The sequence below is a fragment of the Silurus aristotelis genome, assembly GCF_946808225.1.
Source record: "Silurus aristotelis genome assembly, chromosome: 4".
Classification (NCBI taxonomy): Eukaryota; Metazoa; Chordata; class Actinopteri; order Siluriformes; family Siluridae; genus Silurus; species Silurus aristotelis.
The window spans coordinates 28,621,353-28,641,352 of NC_139577.1; the positions used below are offsets into that span (position 1 = coordinate 28,621,353).

A 20,000-nucleotide genomic window follows, 5' to 3' on the forward strand; every position below is an offset into this window, starting at 1 on the left:
CGCTGGTTCTCATTTGGAACCTAACTAACAGCAAGTTGCGGATTATCTTAGAATTGGCGGGAATCCGCCGCGGTGACCGAATGTTCAGGAACGTTAGGAATAACATTTTAAAGTGTGTTTTCAATAACAAATTTCGTAAATTTTTTTCAAACTCATTATAGTATTAAAGGGACACAATGTCTAGATGAATTCACTAAGGTACCATAGGTGCTGCGGGGGTACGTACAAAATTAGCAGATTTTCTGAACTCAACCCCCGCGAGTTCCGGGGTACCGCTGTAGAAGTTATAGAACAATTATCAACAATAATGAAAGTGGAAACACTACAAAGCTGATCGTTAACCATATACTATATAAACAGGTATTACTGCACATGTTTTATCCCTTGTAAAAAATTTTTTTTTTTTTATAATGCAATAGATCTTATAAGATTTTTATGTGCTTTTCGAATGTGCCATTCCATCTTTAGTGCCCATTTGCTTTCATAATAACTAGACGTCGACCGATTCATTGGATATTGTTGATCACTCGGCACCGATCTTTGATTGTTGTAACTCAAAATCCATGCTGATATTTTTTCCGGCTTGCGTTTGTTGCTGGAGCAGCTGAAAAGGTTGCGCTGTTATTATGAGAGTGGCCTCTAGAGGCGAATCACTGACACTACGTGCTGTCTGTCTTTACATGTGAAACTGCACGCTGCACGGAGTGCGAATAGGAGCGCTATATTGTATTTATTAATTATGATTTATTAATTATAAATAAATATAATTATTTTTATGATTCAGTACTTTAAAAAAACTTATTTTAGTACTATTTTCCATGGAGTATTTGTTTTTTATTTAGTATCATTTTAAAAAATAACGGTTGATTAATTGGTTATTGGCAACTACGATCCAACCTAGCTCTCGATATCTGAAAAAAACATTATCAGTCGACCTCTAATAATAGTGTATCCACACTACCTTACTAGGCTGTGTTAACTTCTACTATAGTGACAATAGTATAGTAGGAATGAAATAATTAAATATAAACTTGTGATTTGCCAGAACAGCAATCAGAGCTTTCATTATGTAAAATGAATTAACACCTTTTGACCAATCAGAATAAAAAATTAAACAGGGTCATTATATAACGTATTAAATAATATCAGTTATATCATGTTAAGTACTACTTTAATTTAATTTACCTACAAAAATTTAATCTTCCCTTTCTTTTATATATATATATATATATATATATATATATATATATATATATATATATATATATATATATATATATATAAAAATCTTGTTTATCTGTAAGCTTCCAGTACAATGTAATGACTTATGTTCTATCTGTAAATGCCATCTTTTTTTTTTTGTGTCACCATAACAAGTGTGGGTGGGAAGAAATAATGAAATAAAAAAAAAAAAAGAAAAACAATATTATCAACAATAAAATCATATCAGCTTTCAATTCCCTCATCCCCAGATATCATCAAAGCAGAAACCTAAAGCTCAGAAATTCTGTATATCATATTTTAGAACAAATAAAAATAGATGGGTTAGGATTTTCAGTTCATAACTACCGATTTAGCAGTGTGTACAAAACTCAAACCTACAGCCTGAACAGCTCACTTAAAAACAAACAAAAACCCTACATTTAAAAAATGATCAATAGTTCACTGAGCTAACACGTCCCCACACTGAGCTACACTGAGCTAACACTTCCCCACACTGAGCTAACTCGTCCCCACACTGAGCTACACTGAGCTAACACTTCCAAACACTGAGCTAACACGTCCCTACACTGAGCTAACACTTCCCCACACTGAGCTAACTCGTCCCTACGCTGAGCTACACTGAGCTACATTGAGCTACACTAAGCTAACACTTCCCCACACTGAGCTAACACTTCCCTACTCTGAGCTACACTGAGCTAACACTTCCCTACACTGAGCTAAAACTTCCCTACACTGAGCTAACACTTCCCTACACTGAGCTACATTGAGCTACACTGAGCTAACACTTCCCCACACTTCCCTACACTGAGCTAACACTTCCCTACACTGAGCTAACACGTCCCTACACTGAGCTACACTGAGCTAACACTTCCCCACACTGAGCCCACCAGTCAATCATAACAACAATAACAACGTCTTAGCAATATGTCTATATGTTGACTGATCTAAAGCTAACACTGTTATATATACGTTCATTTAAATGTCAGATGAGCTGCTTTGTTTACAGCTGAGGCAAAGAGCAGACATCGTGATTTCACATCACTTGTTAAGCTACTTATGATTGCTTAATTTTGCCCAGTCCAAAGTCTGTAATTAGGAGTTACAACCATTAATCAAATTACAATCATCACAAACTTCTTCTTCATCCTAATCTTCTTCTTTAGGCTGCTTCCATTAGGGGTCACCACAGCGGATCATCAGTCCCCATACCCCCCTGTCCTCTACATCTGCCTCTTTCAAACCAACTACCTGCATGTCTTCCCTCACCACATCCATGAACCTCCTCCTTGGTCTTCCTATTTTCCTCCTTCCTGGTGGCTCCATCCTCAGCATTCTCCTACCGATATACCCCATGTCCCTCCTCTGTACATGTCCGAACCATCTCAATCGGGCCTCTCTCCCTATGTCCCCAAAATGTCCTACATGTGCTGTCCCTCTAATAAACTTGTTTCTAATCCTGTTCATCGTCGTCACACCCAATGAAAACCTCAACATCTTCAGCTCTGCTACCTCCAGCTCCACCTCCTGTCTTTTACTCAATGCCACTGTCTCTAAACCATACAATATCTCAGGTCTCACCACAGTCCTATAAACTTTTCCTTTCACTCTCACAGATACTCTTCTATCACAAATCACTCCTGCTATCACTCTTCTCCACCCACTTCACCCTGCCTGCACTATTTTCTTCACTTCTCTAACACACTCTCCATTACATTGCACTGCTGTACCTGAACTCCTCCGCCTTCTCCACCTCTTCTCCCTGCAACCGCACCACTCCACTGCCCTCCCTCTCATTCACACACATGTACTCTGTCTTACTCCTACTGACTTTCATTCCCCTTCTCTCCAGCGTGTACCTCCACTTCTCCAGGCTCTTCTCAACCTGCTCCCTACTCTCACCACAAATTACAATATTATCCGCAAACATCAAAGTCCACAAAGACTTCTGTCTGACCTCATCAATCAACCTGTCCATCACCACTGCAAAAAGGAAAGAGCTCAGAGCCGATCCTTGATGCGTCCAACCTCCACCTTAAACCAGTCTGTCGTTCCTACTGCACACTTCACTGCTGTCACACTGTCCTCATACATGTCCTGCACCACCCTCACATACTTCTCTGACACGCCTGACATCTTCATGCAATACCACAACTTCTCTCTTTGCACCCTGTCGAATGCTTTCTCTAAATACCCAAACACACAATGCATCTCCTTCTGACCTTCTCTATTCTTCTCCATCAACATTTTCAAAGCAAATAATTAATCTGTACAATCATCACAAACATATAGAAATAATTCGACTTTATGCTTTGAGAATTCATTATGTCACATAGTGTGTAAAATATTATCTGATTATTTTCTGACAAGGACAAAAAACTGGAACAATAAACACACATTAGATTCCAGCTGCGATTTCTGGAATATGCTGAGTGTGTTTGGCTTATGTAGTTAAATTTGTATTAATAAAGAGAGAGATTTTGTGTTTTCGCACCACACAAACTTTAGGTGAAAAGGTCACATGGGCAGCGCTTCACACCACAGTCCTCCCAAGCTAAACCTCTTGCTCTTTTAAATCTCCTCACGGAGCGCGACTCGGCGACGGTGTAATACCTTATTTACGAAGTGCGGCTAAAAAAAAGCCACTCGCAGATGCGCATGGAGCAAGATTAGATGACATTTCTCTCTCTGAATGTGACGTTCGGACAATCAACACGCGGGCTGCAATTCACCGTTCGGCGCACGATCATAGGAAAATTTGCCGTTTAACAATTATTTTGTGTAATTCGGAACAAATTTCAGTAATCGAAACGGCGCCTCCTGAAACAATGGGCCATTATGGACCATCAGCGATGATTGTTTTGGAAATTTGAATTCTGATAAACACTTCAAAAAAAAAAAAAAAAAAAAAAAAAAAAAAAAAGAGAGCTTCTGCATGACGCATGGAGAAAATGTGAACTCGGTTATAGTGAAGATTTTCCATTTTACATGCAGCTCATAACTACTTAAGTGCCTTGAATAATCTGTTTATTCTATATTTACATTTATGGCGTTTGCTGCACTTATCCAGAGGGACTAATATTTATCTTGTGTATACGACCGAGCAGCTATGGGGTTAAGGGCCTTGCTCAGCGGCTCAGGAGTATCAACTTGGTGTGGCTGGGATTTAAACTCATGACCTTCGGACCAAAGTCCAAGTCCTATCAGTTCAATAGGATTTAGGTGTAGTGATTGGGCAGGCCATTTCATGATAAATAACCCTCCAGTTGACTGTCTGCTCTCTAAATAACACCTATAGAGCTTGGATGTATGCTTCAGCACATTATCTTGTTGTATGGTGAAGTCGGTTCCAATGAGCCGCAGTCTAGACGGAATTGTATGGTGTTGAAGTATGGAATTGAATCAGTGCTGGTTCATTGAACCTGGTATAAGTCTCCAATCTTCCCTACTCCATAACAACTGCAAACCATTGACCATCTCCATGTTTGACTGTGGTGGTGAGGCAGCCTGCTAACATCTTCTCTCCTGTTTTCAGTCTTATATATGTTCTTCTGTTAGAGCCAAAATTTATCTGTCCCCCGAACTTTTAATCTATCATTCACTGTTTAATTTTTGTGGGTTTTTGCCTTTTGCATAGTTTGTTTTTTAAACGAAAAGAGCACGTCTCAAAAACCATAAACAACTACCGTATTTTCCGGACTATAAGCCGCTACTTTTTTCCCACGTTTTGAACTCCGCGGCTTAAACATCTAAGCGGCTAATTTATGGATTTTTCCTGGGTTTTTCACGGTTTCACAAACTTCATGCCAAAAAACTGAGCCCCATAACATTAGACCAATGAAATTGCGGAACGGGTTCAGGTGAACCAATGAAACTCTTTATAATAAATCACATGCGCTCCCACTGAATCGGGCCGCACCACATCATAAATATGGATGATGTTCCTCTGACGTTTGACCTGCCGCTCACTCGGACTGTCTACAAGAAATGCAAATCATTCGTCACGCTGAAAACAACCGGGCATGAAAAAACACACTTCACCTGTGTTCTGAGCTGCACGGCATCGAGAGAAAAGCTTCACCGATGGTGATTTTTAAACGCACGACGATGCCAAAAGATAAACTCCCGAGAGAAATAGTTGTGAAAGGAAGGAGGAAGACAGTGAACAATGACTTTCTTGGTAGGCTACTGTTTAGATACAGGTGCGGCTTATTTATGTTCAAAATAAAAATCTTTGTCAAATAAATTTTTAATTAATTGCCTAATAGTCCGGAAATTACGCTAGATGTTTCCAAACTTTTGATAGGCAATGAAAAATATATAACAATACTCGCTAACCCCCCACCACCAGCCAGTTCACATGAAATTGGTCAACAAAAGGTTGGAGACCCCTTCTCTATAATGGTTAAATAAGTGAGACGTCCCAAAATAATTGAGACGTCCCAAAACATCAAGATGCGTCAAAAAATCAAAATTATGAGACGTGGAGATTTTAAATATCTCTGATTTTATACGCAGCTCATAACTACTTCAGTGTTGATTTGTTTATTCTATAATCTCATGCTGTACTCTAAATCTTACACTTTATTTTTAACCAAAAATCTTCAAGAACAAATTTTTTCCTCAGTATGTGTTCTGAATAAGCACAACTGAACTGAAGTCTCACTGTTGCATTCCCAACCAAAAGCCTTTAAGTGGAGTGTATGACTGATTGTGTGTGTAATTGTACTGTACTTACGAGTGAACATTGTCAGGAACCATGGAATCGCATACAGCTGTAAGAGAACAAAAGTGGCCTTTGGTTAGATGGGGAAATAGACCTAAGTGTCTCTTAGAACAGAGAGAAAGAACACGTAAAGGTTCAGTGGACCTGATTCACAAGGCGATGACATGATTTTATTTTGCAAATGGGTGTCATTTATAAATTGCTCACAGAAACTAACACAACAATCTATTTAGAAAAACAGACAGCTTTCAGAAAAAGAGTTCCTGGGTTTGTGCAAATGTATGTAAAAAGAGACTGACTTTTTTAAAATTGGGTTTTCCAGCCATATGTAGTTTTTCTCCAAACTGTTACCACACATTTAAAAATCCCACAATTGTATAAGAAGTCTTTGGATGTGGTAGCTTTAAAAATAAAGGTAATGGGCTTTTTACGTCTCACATGTACACGTCAGCCATGATACAGTGCCCCTAGAGCACGGAGGAGTTAACTGCCTTGCTCAAGGACCCAAAAGATGCAGCTTGACAATACTCTGACTTGAACCCCTGACCTTCCATTCAGTAACCTAGCACGTTCCAGCATGACAAAACCCATGTGCACAATTCAATCTTCATGAAGTTATGCTTCACATGGCTCGTCATGAGAAATCTTGAGTTGCCCACTGTAGAGCTCTGACCTCAACCCTAACTTTAACCCCTGGCTGTACTCCAGTCTTCCTCACTTAACCTACATCAGTACCTGACTTTACTAACACCGTTGTAGCTGAATGAACACAAATCTCCACTAGCACACTCCAAAATCTATTGAAACATCTTCCCAGAACAGTGGAGGTTATTATAACTGCAAAACTGTGAACTAAATTTGGAAGGGGATGTTCAAAAAGCACATACGAATCTTCTGGTCAGTGGTCCATATTGTGAATAAGACTAGTTTTTTAATCTGAGCAAAAGTAATAATTGGCTATAATGGGTTAAAGAGTTAAAGCACTTCATTTAATGGGCTTTCATTGCATATAAACAAAATGATGTGTCTCAAAAATGATAAAAGACGAGGTGTTTCCCAAACTTTTAACGAGCACTATACAGTTGTACCTCGACATACAAGTGCCCTAACATATGAGTTTTTTGAGATACGAGCGGTCACTCGGTCGATTTTTTGCTTTGATACGCGAGCAAAAACTTGAGATACGAGCTCGAGACGCCGCTGCTAGATGGGGAATTCAAGGCAGAAAGAGAAGATTGTGACGAAAATTAAGCTAAGCAAAGAAGAAAACGTAAAAAAATTTAAGTTTAGGGATACGTAGTGTGCAGGAGCGATAGCAAAAAAACGAGTTTTCCGCTTATCGCCTCAAAAAACCCCCACTCACACACACACACACACACACACACACACACACACACACACACACACACACACACACACACACACACACACACCCACCCCCCACCGGCATTTTCGTTAGCTCAAGTCTCATCTCCAAGGAAAATACACTGAATAAAACCTTATTATATTTTTACATTCTCTTTTATGATGTTTTTATACAATATTTGTCATTTATAAATAATTTTTATTTTTTTCTCATTCAAAAACACGTAACAAAAACAACTGGGGTGGCATTTTGGTGGCTGGAACGGATTAATAGCATTTCAATTAATTTCAAAGGGGAAATTTGCTTTGAAATACGAGCAATTTGACATACGAGCAAGCTAACAGAACGAATTAAACTCGTATGTCGAGGTACCACTGTATAATATAAACACACACACACACACACACACACACACACACACACACACACACACATATATATATATATATATATATACACACACATATGCAGCCAGAACACAAAATAATTTTTAAAAGAAAACTGGTCTGTATTGTAAATACGAATCATTAAGACAAGAAAAATCACTGTAACTGCTCTAACAGCTAACTTTGAATGAACTGGACTCTCACTTGAACATGTCTGCTCAAAAAATAAACATAGCGAAAACTGATTTTTTTATTTATTTGGGCATACTTTCAGACTTGGTATCTGCTGAATGAAGCAGTCAGTATCGTCTGTGTGCATAAAACACTCTTTTTTTTCTTTTTTTTTGCCTATATCCCCTTAAGCATGAAACTTAGTCCAATATTCCTTCAGGCAAAACTGTTCCTCTTTCTTTTCTTAGCTATAAACCCAGACCTATAGAAGAGAAAAAAAACCAGTACTGGGCAGCTGTATTGTGTGTAAATAAAAGATACAGAATAGAATATACTTTGTTAGAATTTCATTCTCTTCATCCAGTAAAAAACTGAAGAGAAAAGAACCACTCTGGAAGCCACACTCAAGCATTCAAGATGTCTTTCAAACGATAATAACTTGCATGTGAAGATTTGTAATAATGATTTTAGAGGGCAACTGTGACGTGACAAGGTGAACTGATTGTTTACCAAGCCCCCCAAACTAAAGTCTGCAATGCATTCTGGACTTTTCAGTCCATTTTTGCTGTTAAATAAGAAAAAGAAATGCGATAAAATGAAGAGAATAGACTATTAAGAAATATTTAATACATAATAATGGAAAAAGTACTGGTAGTTCCAGTAAGTAAAAAATATCGTAAGTGGAGAATTCTGCTAGCCTACCCAGGAATCTTAAAGAACGGTGATCAGTATGGGGTAGTGTACTGTAATTTATTACGGTAACAAATTATTCTACCGTATTTTTCGGACTATAAGCCGCTACTTTTTTTTCCACGCTTTGAACTCCGTGGCTTAAACAACGAAGCGGCTAATTTATGGATTTTTTCTGGGTTTTTCCTGGTTTCACAAACTTCAAGCCAAAAAACTGAGCCCCATAACATTAGACCAATGAAACTGCTGAACGGGTTCAGGTGAAGCAATGAAACTCTTTATATTAAATCAGATGCGCTCCCACTGAATCGGGCCGCACCACATCATAAATATGGATGATGTTCCTTTGACGTTTGACCTGCCGCTCACTCGGACTGGCAACAGGAAATGCGAATCATTCTTCACGCTGAAAACAACCGGGCATAATAAAACGCACTTCACCTGTGTTCTGAGCTGCACAGCATCGGGAGAAAAGCTTCACCGATGGTGATTTTTAAACGCACGACGATGCCAAAAGATAAACTCCCGAGAGAAATAGTTGTGAAAGGAAGGAGGAAGACAGTGAACAATGACTTTCTTGGTAGGCTACTGTTTAGATACAAGTCGTGTAACAGACACTGTCTTTCGTTAAAGCCTGTGTAAAGTTCATTAGTTTCAGTGTAGGAACCTGCAGCTTATAGACAGGTGCGGCTTATTTATTTTCAAAATAAAAATCTTTGTAAAATTCAGTCTTATATTTGGGTGCGTTTAATAGTCCGGAAATTACTGTACAAAACTTAGCAAAACAGAGCGATTTACACTATCGTAATGTAGGAACTGTACAGTATACATGTATGTGGCAGCGAGTGAAGCCAGACGCTGATATACTTGTTCAGTTAGGGGCGTACGGTCTAAGCACTGACAAGCGGACCACCCGCCCGCTTCTGCAACCTCTAAAGCAATGCTGCAGCACTCATGAGTATGTTTTTTTTTTTTGAAGCAGCTTCTGCACCTGATGCACAGCACAAGGACTCGACTTCTTTGATGGACCCTTGTGAGGTCTGGTCCGAGTGGAACCCGTCTTGGAAAACCTCTGTATGACCCTGACCACTGTACTGCAACTCAGTTTTAGGGTGTTACTGATCTTCTTATAGCCTTGGCCATCTTTGTGGAGAGCAACAAATCAAATTCCCAAATCCTCAGAGAGTTTACCATGAGGTGCATGTTGAACATCCAGTGGTCAGTATGAGAGAATTGTACTCAAAGCACCAAATTTCAACTGCTCTAATACAAGATACACAAATTTGTATGGTTCTGTCATGCAGACATAGGTTCCCTGGTGGTCTAGTGGTTAGGATGCGGCGCTCTCAACGCTGCGGCCCGGGTTCGATCCCCAGTCAGGGAACCAACCCCAGCCATTAGGGTTGCACAAGCCTTAGTGCCGGTCCCAAACCCGGATAAATGGGGAGGGTTGCGTTAGGAAGGGCTTTTGTTGCCAGCTACTTTGACAATAATAGCTGTATGATGAGTTATTTTTTTACAGTACATGAATCTATACTGCTAATGCAAGCTGCACATTGACCACTCTAAAATATATATATATATATATATATATATATATATATATATATATATATATATATATATATATATATATATATATATATGTGTGTATGTTTGTGTCACTATTATGAAAAGAGCCACAGGACAATATCTCCCATCAGCCCCTTGTACATCACATGACCTAGTCACAGCACTAAACACCCACACTTTTCAGTTCACGTCCATGCGCAAATTAAAGTTTTGTGGAATGTCTTTTATGTTTTATACTTGCTCTTAAAAAAAAAAAAAACCTGCACTTGCTTTCATCTCCGCAGTTTGAGACTGCTGTCATTTTTTTCTTCTCTTTAAACGGTATCATAATTGGACTTGGGGGATTCCCTGTGATCTCAGCACAGCGGAGAACTGCTTACAGGAACAAAGTAGCCTCAACACATCTCAGATATTTGAACATCTACTGTATTTCATGGTGGATGTTTCCTTCAAGTGGTGTACGAGGTGCGGGAGAGAAAAAGAAAGAAAAGCAACGGCAGAAATGAGAGACGCACAAATGCGGTGCATAGAACAGTCAGCATTACTTTTGGTTTGGATAAGAAAAGGAGGAGGAATGTTTTTGTTTTCTCTCAGAATTTGTATTAAGAAAACTGCTGCTAACATAACCCGTGCACAAAAAAGCTAAATCAAGAAAAGAAAGTCACAAGCAAAAATATTTGTATTACAACAGAGTAAAAAAATAAAAGGTTCCAGAGGTTTGCTTTGGTCCAACACTCACTGCACAGCATTAATTCATCTTTGTGGCACAAAAACCAGGTGCCAGTTTCAATGATTAAGTCTGAGACAAGAGAAAAAATCTGGAATGCCATGTAGGTGACCTACAAAGTGCCCTAGACTTTCAGAAAATTTGGAACACTACAAAGTTCAATGTTTGTCCCTCTGGTGAGAAACTGAGGTGCCCTCGATGTTTGGCCTTGTAGCTCTCCATTTAAGTTCTGCTGTCAAAGATAGAAGTTCTTACCTAGACTCTTTATAATCCAATACAGGATAAACACATACCTAACAATCTAATAATCTCTCTCAGGCAAGCTTTTCAAACCTGCTGGATTCAAAGTGTATACACTTCGAGAGCCAATTTCTACTGCCAAAGACGGGGGAACGTGGATTCCTTATTGATCCTACAGACCACCATCCGATGCTGTCTAGCTACACTGTCCCCTGCCAACACCTTACAGTCTCCAATCTCCTTCAGGTTGCATCTCCTGCATAGAACATAGTCCACCTGTGTGCACCTTCCTCCCCTCTTATACGTCACCCTATGATCATCCTTCTTCTTAATTGTTCACCACTGCCATTTCCATCCTTTTAGCAAAATCTACCACCATCTGCCCTTCCATATTCCTCTCCTTAAGGTCCTTATTGACCTTATTGGTTAATATATCAACAAAAGTATTGGGACACCTGACTTTTCCAGCCATATGTGGTTCTTCCCAGAACTGTTACTACAAGGCACACAAATGTATAGAATGTTTTTGAATGCAGTAACATAAATTTCTTCCCTTCACTTGAACTAGGAGACCTGAACCTGTTCTGAGAGCATGAAAATACCCCTGTGTGCAAAGGAAACTCCATAAAGATATGCTTTACATGGGTTGGACTGGAAGAGCTTGAGTGGCCTGCTATAGAGCTCTGACCTCAACCCTACTGAACACCTTTAGGATGATTGGAACACTGACTGCACCCGAGGCCTCCTCACCTCACCTACATCAGAACCTGACTTTACTAACTGGCTGAATGGGCAAAAATCTCCACAAAAACACTTCAAAATCTAAAGGAACATCTTCCCAGAAGAGTGAAGGTTATAATAACAGCAAAAGGGGACTAAATGCGGAATGTTCAAAAAGCATGTGTCTCCAAACTTTTGTCCATATAGTATATGTACCATAGAGCTGCTGAGGTAATAATGATCATTTTATGCTCATCCTAGGACTCCTATGTATAATCTGCTTACAGTGAACACGATTTTTACACTTTAAGTCTGACTGGACTCTCCTACACCTGGATAGTGTGATGATTTCCGGAAAGACGAGATCCAAAAATGTTGCTTCTTCCAAGGTTTCTTCCTCATGACGTCTCCAGTTATTCCTTTTGACTGCCTTTTCAACTTCTGGCCATGAATCAAACTCTGCTCGACTTAAAAACTTAACGACATCTGCTAAATAAATGTTTTTCCAAGCATATAATGTGCCTGTCCCTGTGCGAATTGATCATCTGGACCAATTTCACTTGTATTACACTGTGATTATATACGTGCCTACGAAAGATTCAATATAAATTACACAAAATGCAGTTATTATCATTAGAGAACTCTCACAGTAAGAGATGAGTACGGTGAAATATGCGAAATCTTGCAGCGCTCTGTGCACATGTAAACGTGAATTCCTCAAGAGTCTCCGCGTGTCGCAATACTTTCCGAAGTTAAAGACGTTAATGCAAACGAAAACAAGCAATCGGTTGATGTTGGCCTTTACAACTCCATGAGAAAACCAATTTCACAGGGAACGCTAGGACGTACCCAGCCAAAACGTGGTGCTTTGTGAAACAATATTGTTCCCGCACCGTCAGCCAAGATAGATTTGTGCTTTTAGAGAAACAGTGATTCAAAGCGACAAGATCAAATAATACCCAGACAGGAAAAATAAAGCTGTAATTCTCAGAAAACGACATGGTTTAGCGACCCTGCTAAAGGAAGAGAAAATGTTCCGGGAGAAAAGAAAAAAAGACAAATGGCACAGAGGTGAGACAAAAAAATTATCGAAAGCTACAAGATTCATTAGCATTCATTAACGAAATTGGTAAATTCGCAGACACTTGTACAGAAGGCGTCTGGCATCTTATCATGTTCATGACAATGGAAGCTGCTCGGAGACTGAAGGGGACATTGGCTCGATGTTATTGTTGCTATTCATCTTTTATTCGGCTTTCCGTGAAGCTCCGGGGATTTCAAAGAGGATGGACAAGGCTGGTGGGTCGTGGATCTTTTCTCTTTCTTTGATAGGAAAAAAAAAAGCCTGGGAGGGGGATCTGGGATTTTTTTATTTTTCCTCCCTCAGGAGAATGTGTGGAGGCAACACATTTGTCAGTGTAGCACAAGCTGTGTTGCCAAACGTGCAAACATGCATTGAAAAGCTGAAAAGAAATGATACAGACTGAGCTAAACCGAAAAAGCACCTAAAAGCCAGTCCTATATAAAGAGTTTTCACAGGAGTATTTCAATACTCCTGTTTATACCCAAGATTTACCATTGCTTTACTGGATAATCTCACATTAATACTGTAGATTCATAATCAAGAACTGCTGCTATGATTCTCATACTGAACATCCTCTCAAGTCCTATTTGGTAGTATTATTTACGATATGGCCAGAAGTATAGAAACATATGACCCTTACACCCATATGTCCTTGTTGAACATCCATAGTATGCCTTTCTATCCATTATAATAATAACCTCCATGCTTCTGGGAAGGCTTTCTACAACATATTGGAGTGTGGCTGTAGGGATTTGTGATCATTCAACCACTAAAGCATTAGGAAGGTACAGCAGTATTATTGGGATGCCAAGTACTGGGGTGTTTTTCAAGTCTGATCAAATCTTTCTTCCCTCAAGCCATCAGGCTCCTCAACACACAGAACACACACACACACACACACACACACACACACACACACACACACACACACACACACACACACACACACACACTCACTCACTCACTCGACTGTGTGTTACTGAAATTTTACATACTTGAGCTGAAACATACACTCAATCCTCATTTCAATTCAATTTAATAAATTTTTATTTGTATAGCACTTTTAACAATTAACATTCTTTATAAATAAGTTTGTCTCTGATGAGCGAGCCGGTGGCGACTGTGGCATGTAAAAACTCCCCTAGATGGCATAAGGAAGAACCTTGAGAGGAAATAGACTCAAGAGGAAACCCATCCTCATCTGGGTTGCACCGAATGTCCATTCACACAAATCGACCCATATATCTTTTTGCACACCCCTCGATTGCTGTTTTGCACAACATTTTGTGTATATGTTTACATATACAAAAAATACAGACATACACTTCTATTTTTTGCACATTGTACTGTATACCATATTATAATCCAGCCATTATGGAGGCACAAGCCAGTGCACTCTTAGTGCCGGTCCCAAGCCCGGGTAAATGGGGAGGGTTGCGTTAAGAATCGCATCCAGTGTAAAACACGTGCCAAATCAAATCACAAATGAGAATTTCATACCAGATCGGTTGAGGCCCGGGTTAACAACGACCGCCACAGGTATCGTTAGCCGACAGGGTACCGGTGGAAATTGGGCTACTGTTGGCCGAAGGAGGAGAAGGAGAGGAGGAAGACGTCTACAGAGACAACAGGGAAAGGAGCAGTGTAGGAGAGTGGAGGTTTGGGTTGGTACTTTAAATGTTGGTACTATGACGGGTAAAGGGAGAGAGATAGCTGATATGATGGAGAGGAGAAAGATAGATATGTTGTGTGTTTAGGAGACCAAGTGGAAGGGGAGTAAGGCCAGGAACATTGGAGGTGGGTTTAAACTGTTTTATCATGGTGTGGATGGAAAGAGAAATGGTGTAGGGGTGATTCTGAAGGAAGAGTACAGTAAGAGTGTAGTGGAGGTGAAGAGAGTTTGTGATAGGGTGATGATCGTGAAGCTGGAAGTTGAAGGGATGATGATAAATGTCATCAGTGCCTATTCTCCACAAGTTGGCTGTGAGATGAAGAAGAAGGAAAGATTCTGGAGTGAATTAGATGAAGTGGTAGATGGTGTACCTAGGAAAGAACGATTGGTGATTGGGGCAGACTTTAATGGGCATGTTGGTGAAGGGAACAGAGGTGATGAGGAGGTGATGGGTAGGTATGGCCTTAAGGAGAGGAATGTGGAAGGGCAGATGGTGGTAGATTTTGCTAAAAGGATGGAAATGGCAGTGGTGAACAATTAAGAAGAAGGAGGATCATAGGGTGATGTATAAGAGAGGAGGAAAGTGCACACAGGTGGACTATGTTCTATGCAGGAGATGCAACCTGAAGGAGATTGGAGACTGTAAGGTGTTGGTGGGGGACAGTGTAGCTAGACAGCATCGGATGGTGGTCTGTAGGATGGTTTTGGAGGCGAAGAAGAAGAGGAGGAGAGTGAGGACTGAAAGAAGAATAAGATGGTGGAAACTAAAGGAGGAAGAGTGTAGTGTGAGGTTTAGGGAAGAGGTCAGACAGAGGCTCGGTGGTGGTGAAGAGGTGTTGGGTGATTGGGCAACTACTGCAGGAGTGATGAGGGAGGCAGCTAGAAAGGTACTTGGTGTGACATCTGGAAATAGAAAGGAAGACAAGGAGACGTGGTGGTGGAATGAGGAAGTGCAGAAGACCGTAAGGAGAAAGAGGTTGGCAAAACAGAAGTGGGATAGACAGATTGGTGAGAAAAGTAGGCAGGAGTACAAGGAGATGCGGCAGCAGGTAAAGAGGGATGTGGTGAAAGCCAAGGAAAAGGGATATGATGAGCTGTATGAGAGGTTGGACACTAAGGAAGGAGAAAAGGATTTATACCGATTGGCCAGGCAGAGGGACCGAGCTGGGAAGGATGTGCTGCAAGTTAGGATAAAGGATGGAGAAGGAAATGTGTTGACTAGTGAGGAGAGTGTGTTGAGAAGATGGAGGGAGTATTTTGAGCAGCTGATGAATGAGGAAAATCAGAGAGAGAGACTATGATGTTTGCGGATGATATTGTGATTTCTGGTGAGAGTAGTGAGCAGGTTGAGAAGAGCCTGAAGAGGTGGAGATATGCGCTGGAAAGAAGGGGAATGAAAGTCAGTAGGAATAAGACGTGTGTAAATGAGAGGGAGGGCAGTGGAGTGGTGCGGTTGCAGGGAGAATAGGTGGAGAAGGTGGAGGAGTTCAGGAACCTGGGGTCAACAGTGCAAAGTAATGGAGAGTGTGTTAGAGCAATAAAGAAAAGAGTGCAGGCAGGGTGGAGTGGGTGGAGAAGAGTGATAGCAGGAGTGATTTGTGATAGTCAGGTATCTGCAAGAGTGAAAGGGAAAGTTTATAGGACTGTGGTGAGACCTGCGATGTTGTATGGATTAGAGACAGTGGCATTGAGTAAAAGGCAGGAGATGGAGCAGGAGGTAGCAGAGCTGAAGATGTTAAGGATTTCAATGGGAGTGACGAGGATGGACAAAATTAGAAATTAGTACGTTAGAGGGTCCGCACATGTAGGATGTTTTGGTTAAAGGTAAAGGAGGTGAGATTGAGATGGTTTGGACATGTGCAGAGGAGGGACATGAATTATATTGGTAGAAGAATGCTGAGGATGGAGCCACCAGGTAAAAGGAAAAGAGGAAGGCCAAGGAGAAGGTTCATGGATGTGGTGAGGGAAGACATGCAGGTAGTTAGTGTGAAAGAGGCAGATGTAGAGGAGAGGGTGGTGTGGAGACGGATGACCCGCTGTGGCGACCCCTAATGGGAGCAGCCGACAGAAGAAGAAGAAGAAGAAGAAGTACTGTATAACATATTACACAGTAGGCATTCTGCTCGGCACTATTTTGTGTATCTGTCCTACACTGTCTTCTATCTATTTCTTGTCGATTACTTCTTACAACATCCAAAGCACTTTCCAAGTTTGCTTTGTAAAACGAGCAGCTTTGTAAAAAACACGTTTGTACGTCTCTTTGGACAAGGGCGTCTGCTAAATGACGCATATGTAAATGTAAATGTATTCTCCACCTGTATTGCAATTCTTCATTTGTGATAAGTCAGAATATTGTAGCTTATCATTGTGCAGTATACTGTATTAGAAAGATCTCTAATAAAACCTAGAGTTGGAGACATTTACAGGAATGATGATTGATGAAACAGAAGGCCAGTTTGCATCTAAAGCCTTTCCTGTCGCCTTTGAATTGTCAGTATCAAGCACATCCCTCTGAAATACTGCATTTAAATCCAGCCCAACTTTTTAAACACTTAGAGCAATCACGAAATGATGGATGATTTGGAAGTATTATTTCATTTAATATGATTGCATTTTTACTATGCCTGGTAGAAAAAAAAGAAAAATACAGCTGGATCCTGCAGGTTTATTAACCTCATCAGACAACAGTCATCACAGTGCATAGATAGATAGATAGATAGATAGATAGATAGATAGATAGATAGATAGATAGATAGATAGATAGATAGATAGATAGATAGATAGATAGATAGATAGATAGATAGATAGATAGATAGATAGATAGATAGATAGATAGATAGATAGATAGATAGATAGATAGATAGATAGATAGATAGATAGATAGATAGATAGATAGATAGATAGATAGATAGATAGATAGATAGATAGATAGATAGATAGATAGTGTGTATCTATTTCTATCTATATATCTATCTCTATATATTTATATACGTACCAAATTCTTTTGGTACATGGCTTTTAGCTCGGTACACATGAAACACACACATATCTGTATTACCCAAATAGGGTCTAACAAATGCCAAAGTTTACATTTAATTTCATTTTATTTAATCAACTTAATTTGTGGCAATTTAATTGATTACTCAATTTATTTAATAAAAAGTGTACTCCATTAATTTGATTTATTCTATTTTATTTTTTATAAAATATACATTTCTATTTTATTTAACCAAGCAGGCATTTTATTTAAAAATGTTTTGAAAATGTAAAGTGTTCAAATGTTAATGATCACAAATGTTAATGATAATAAACTGCGTTAATAAAAAATGACAAGCAATTTTATGTTTTGCATCCCCCTCCCGGTAACCTTAACAAAACTAAACCCAACCCCTGAATTAAAAACCGAGGTATGTACCGAACCATGAATTTTTGTACTGTTGCACCTTTAATGTATATATTATCTCACAAAAGTAAGTACACCACTCACATTTCAGCAACCTCTTTTCAAGAGACAATAATATAGAAATGAAACTTGGATATATTTTATAGTAGTCAATGTGCAGCTTGTATATCAGTACAGATTTACCTCTGAAAATAACAACATACAGCCATTGATGTCTTAATAGCTTTCAACAAAAGTCAAAACTGTGTCCAAAGTGAATATTTCGTGTGAGCAATATTTTGTTATCCAGCACTGTCTTAATCCTTCTGAGTATTGAATTCAGTAAAGCTGCACAGATTGTTGCTGGGATCCTTTTCCACTCCTCCATAATGACGACATCACGAGCTGCTGGATGTTAGACACATGGCCCTTCTCCACCTCCTTCTTGAGGAGCCCCACAGGTGCTCAATAGGGTTCAGGTCTGGAGACCTCCTTGGCCACTCCTTCACCTTCAGCTTCCTCAGTGAGGCAGTTGTCATCTTAATGGTGTGTTTGAAGTCTTTATTATGTTGTAAAACTGTCGTTCGGCTCAGTTTTTGAACGAAGGGCATCAAGTTCTGCTTCAGAATGTCACAGTACCTGTTGGAATCCATGTTTCCCTCAAAGACCCGCAGCTCCCTAGTACCAGCAGCACTCATGCAGCCCCAGACCATGATGCTGCCACCACCATGCTTGGCACAAGATGCAATTTTCTTGGTTCTTGTCACCAAAGTGTTGCCACACATGTTAGACACCATCTGAGCCAAACAGGTTTATCTTAGTCTTATCAGACCACAGAACATGGTTCCAGTAATGCATGCTCTTGGACAGGTTGTCTTCAGCAAGCTGTTTACTCGCTTTCTTGCGAGCCAGCTTCAAAAGTGGATTCCTTCTGGGATGACCACCATGCAAACCGACTTGTTGCAGTGTGCGGCGTATGTTCTGAGCACTGACTTCTGCAACCTCTAAAGCAAGGTCAACATGAACATCATGAAGAGAACAGAAGTCTTTGCGTGGTTAAGCGACGTACGGCTGTTATCACTTATGGCATACTCACTTTTGTTGGCAGCTATTTTGATAATAATGGCTGTATGTTGAGTTATTTTAAGAAGACAGTAAATATATACTGCTCTACAAGCTGCACAGTGATATACACACAATATTTCTCAATAAGTTAATGTTACAATAATTGGATCATATCACTGTCCTGCCAACATCCCAGTTTTACGGTATAGGATGTCTGCTACAACCTTCTAAAACACGTCATCACTACAGATTCCGCCTTAAAAACCACAATCTAAAAATGCATGAAATGATGAAGAATCTGGTTCCTTTAGCTATTAAACAGAGGGTTTCTGTTCAAGCTTCTCTGTATACTTTTACATGCTCTCCATGTGAGGGTTTCCTTAAGTTTTTATAGTTTCCTCCCACTGTCAAAAAACCTGGCTATGCTAAATTGGTGCTAAGCGGTGTTTAAGTGTGTGTGTGTTATTTTGAGTTCTATGTGTTCTCGATGTACCAGGACACATGACCTGGATGAAGCACTTACTGACAATCAATGCAAACAAACCTTCAGTTTCAACTCTGATGACTTTCCACTGCGAAGCCCTTTCAATCCTTTTCAGTTCTTAAAAAGGCTATACATGCATTTTCTTAGCTTCGGGTTAGATTATTGCTCATTGGTCTCCCACAATCATCCCTGGACCTGAATTGGTTCAAAAAGCTGCTGCATTTACGTTTACATTTGTGGAATTTAGCAGACGCCCGTGTCCAAAGCGATGTACAAAAGTGCGTTGAGTCTCTAGCAATGAATCAATCTACACTGGTACGCTAGATTACAATCTTAAGATAAAGTTTGCTGCTCGTCTTTAGATTAATACACATAGACGAGACCATGTTATAGAGTTTGAACTATACATCTACCTTTTGATTAATCACACCGATATTTGTTTGCTGGAACAATCAGCTATCGGCAAAAATCCATAACAATAGTTTTTCGGGGTT

General features: G+C 39.8%; 1 protein-coding gene across 2 annotated transcripts in view; it reads right to left on the reverse strand.

Moving 5' to 3' along the window:
• tbck (TBC1 domain containing kinase) overlaps positions 1-20,000 on the reverse strand; it is a 111,117-nt gene that overhangs the window by 45,139 nt on the left and 45,978 nt on the right. For both annotated transcript variants that reach the window (XR_014533086.1, XM_083538662.1), the window contains exon 21: positions 5,960-5,996. Coding sequence is in view for 1 of the 2 variants with exons in the window: in XM_083538662.1 (XP_083394788.1) it covers positions 5,960-5,996 (37 nt within the window). In the remaining variant the exon portion in view is untranslated. The remainder of the gene's footprint in view (positions 1-5,959; positions 5,997-20,000) is intronic.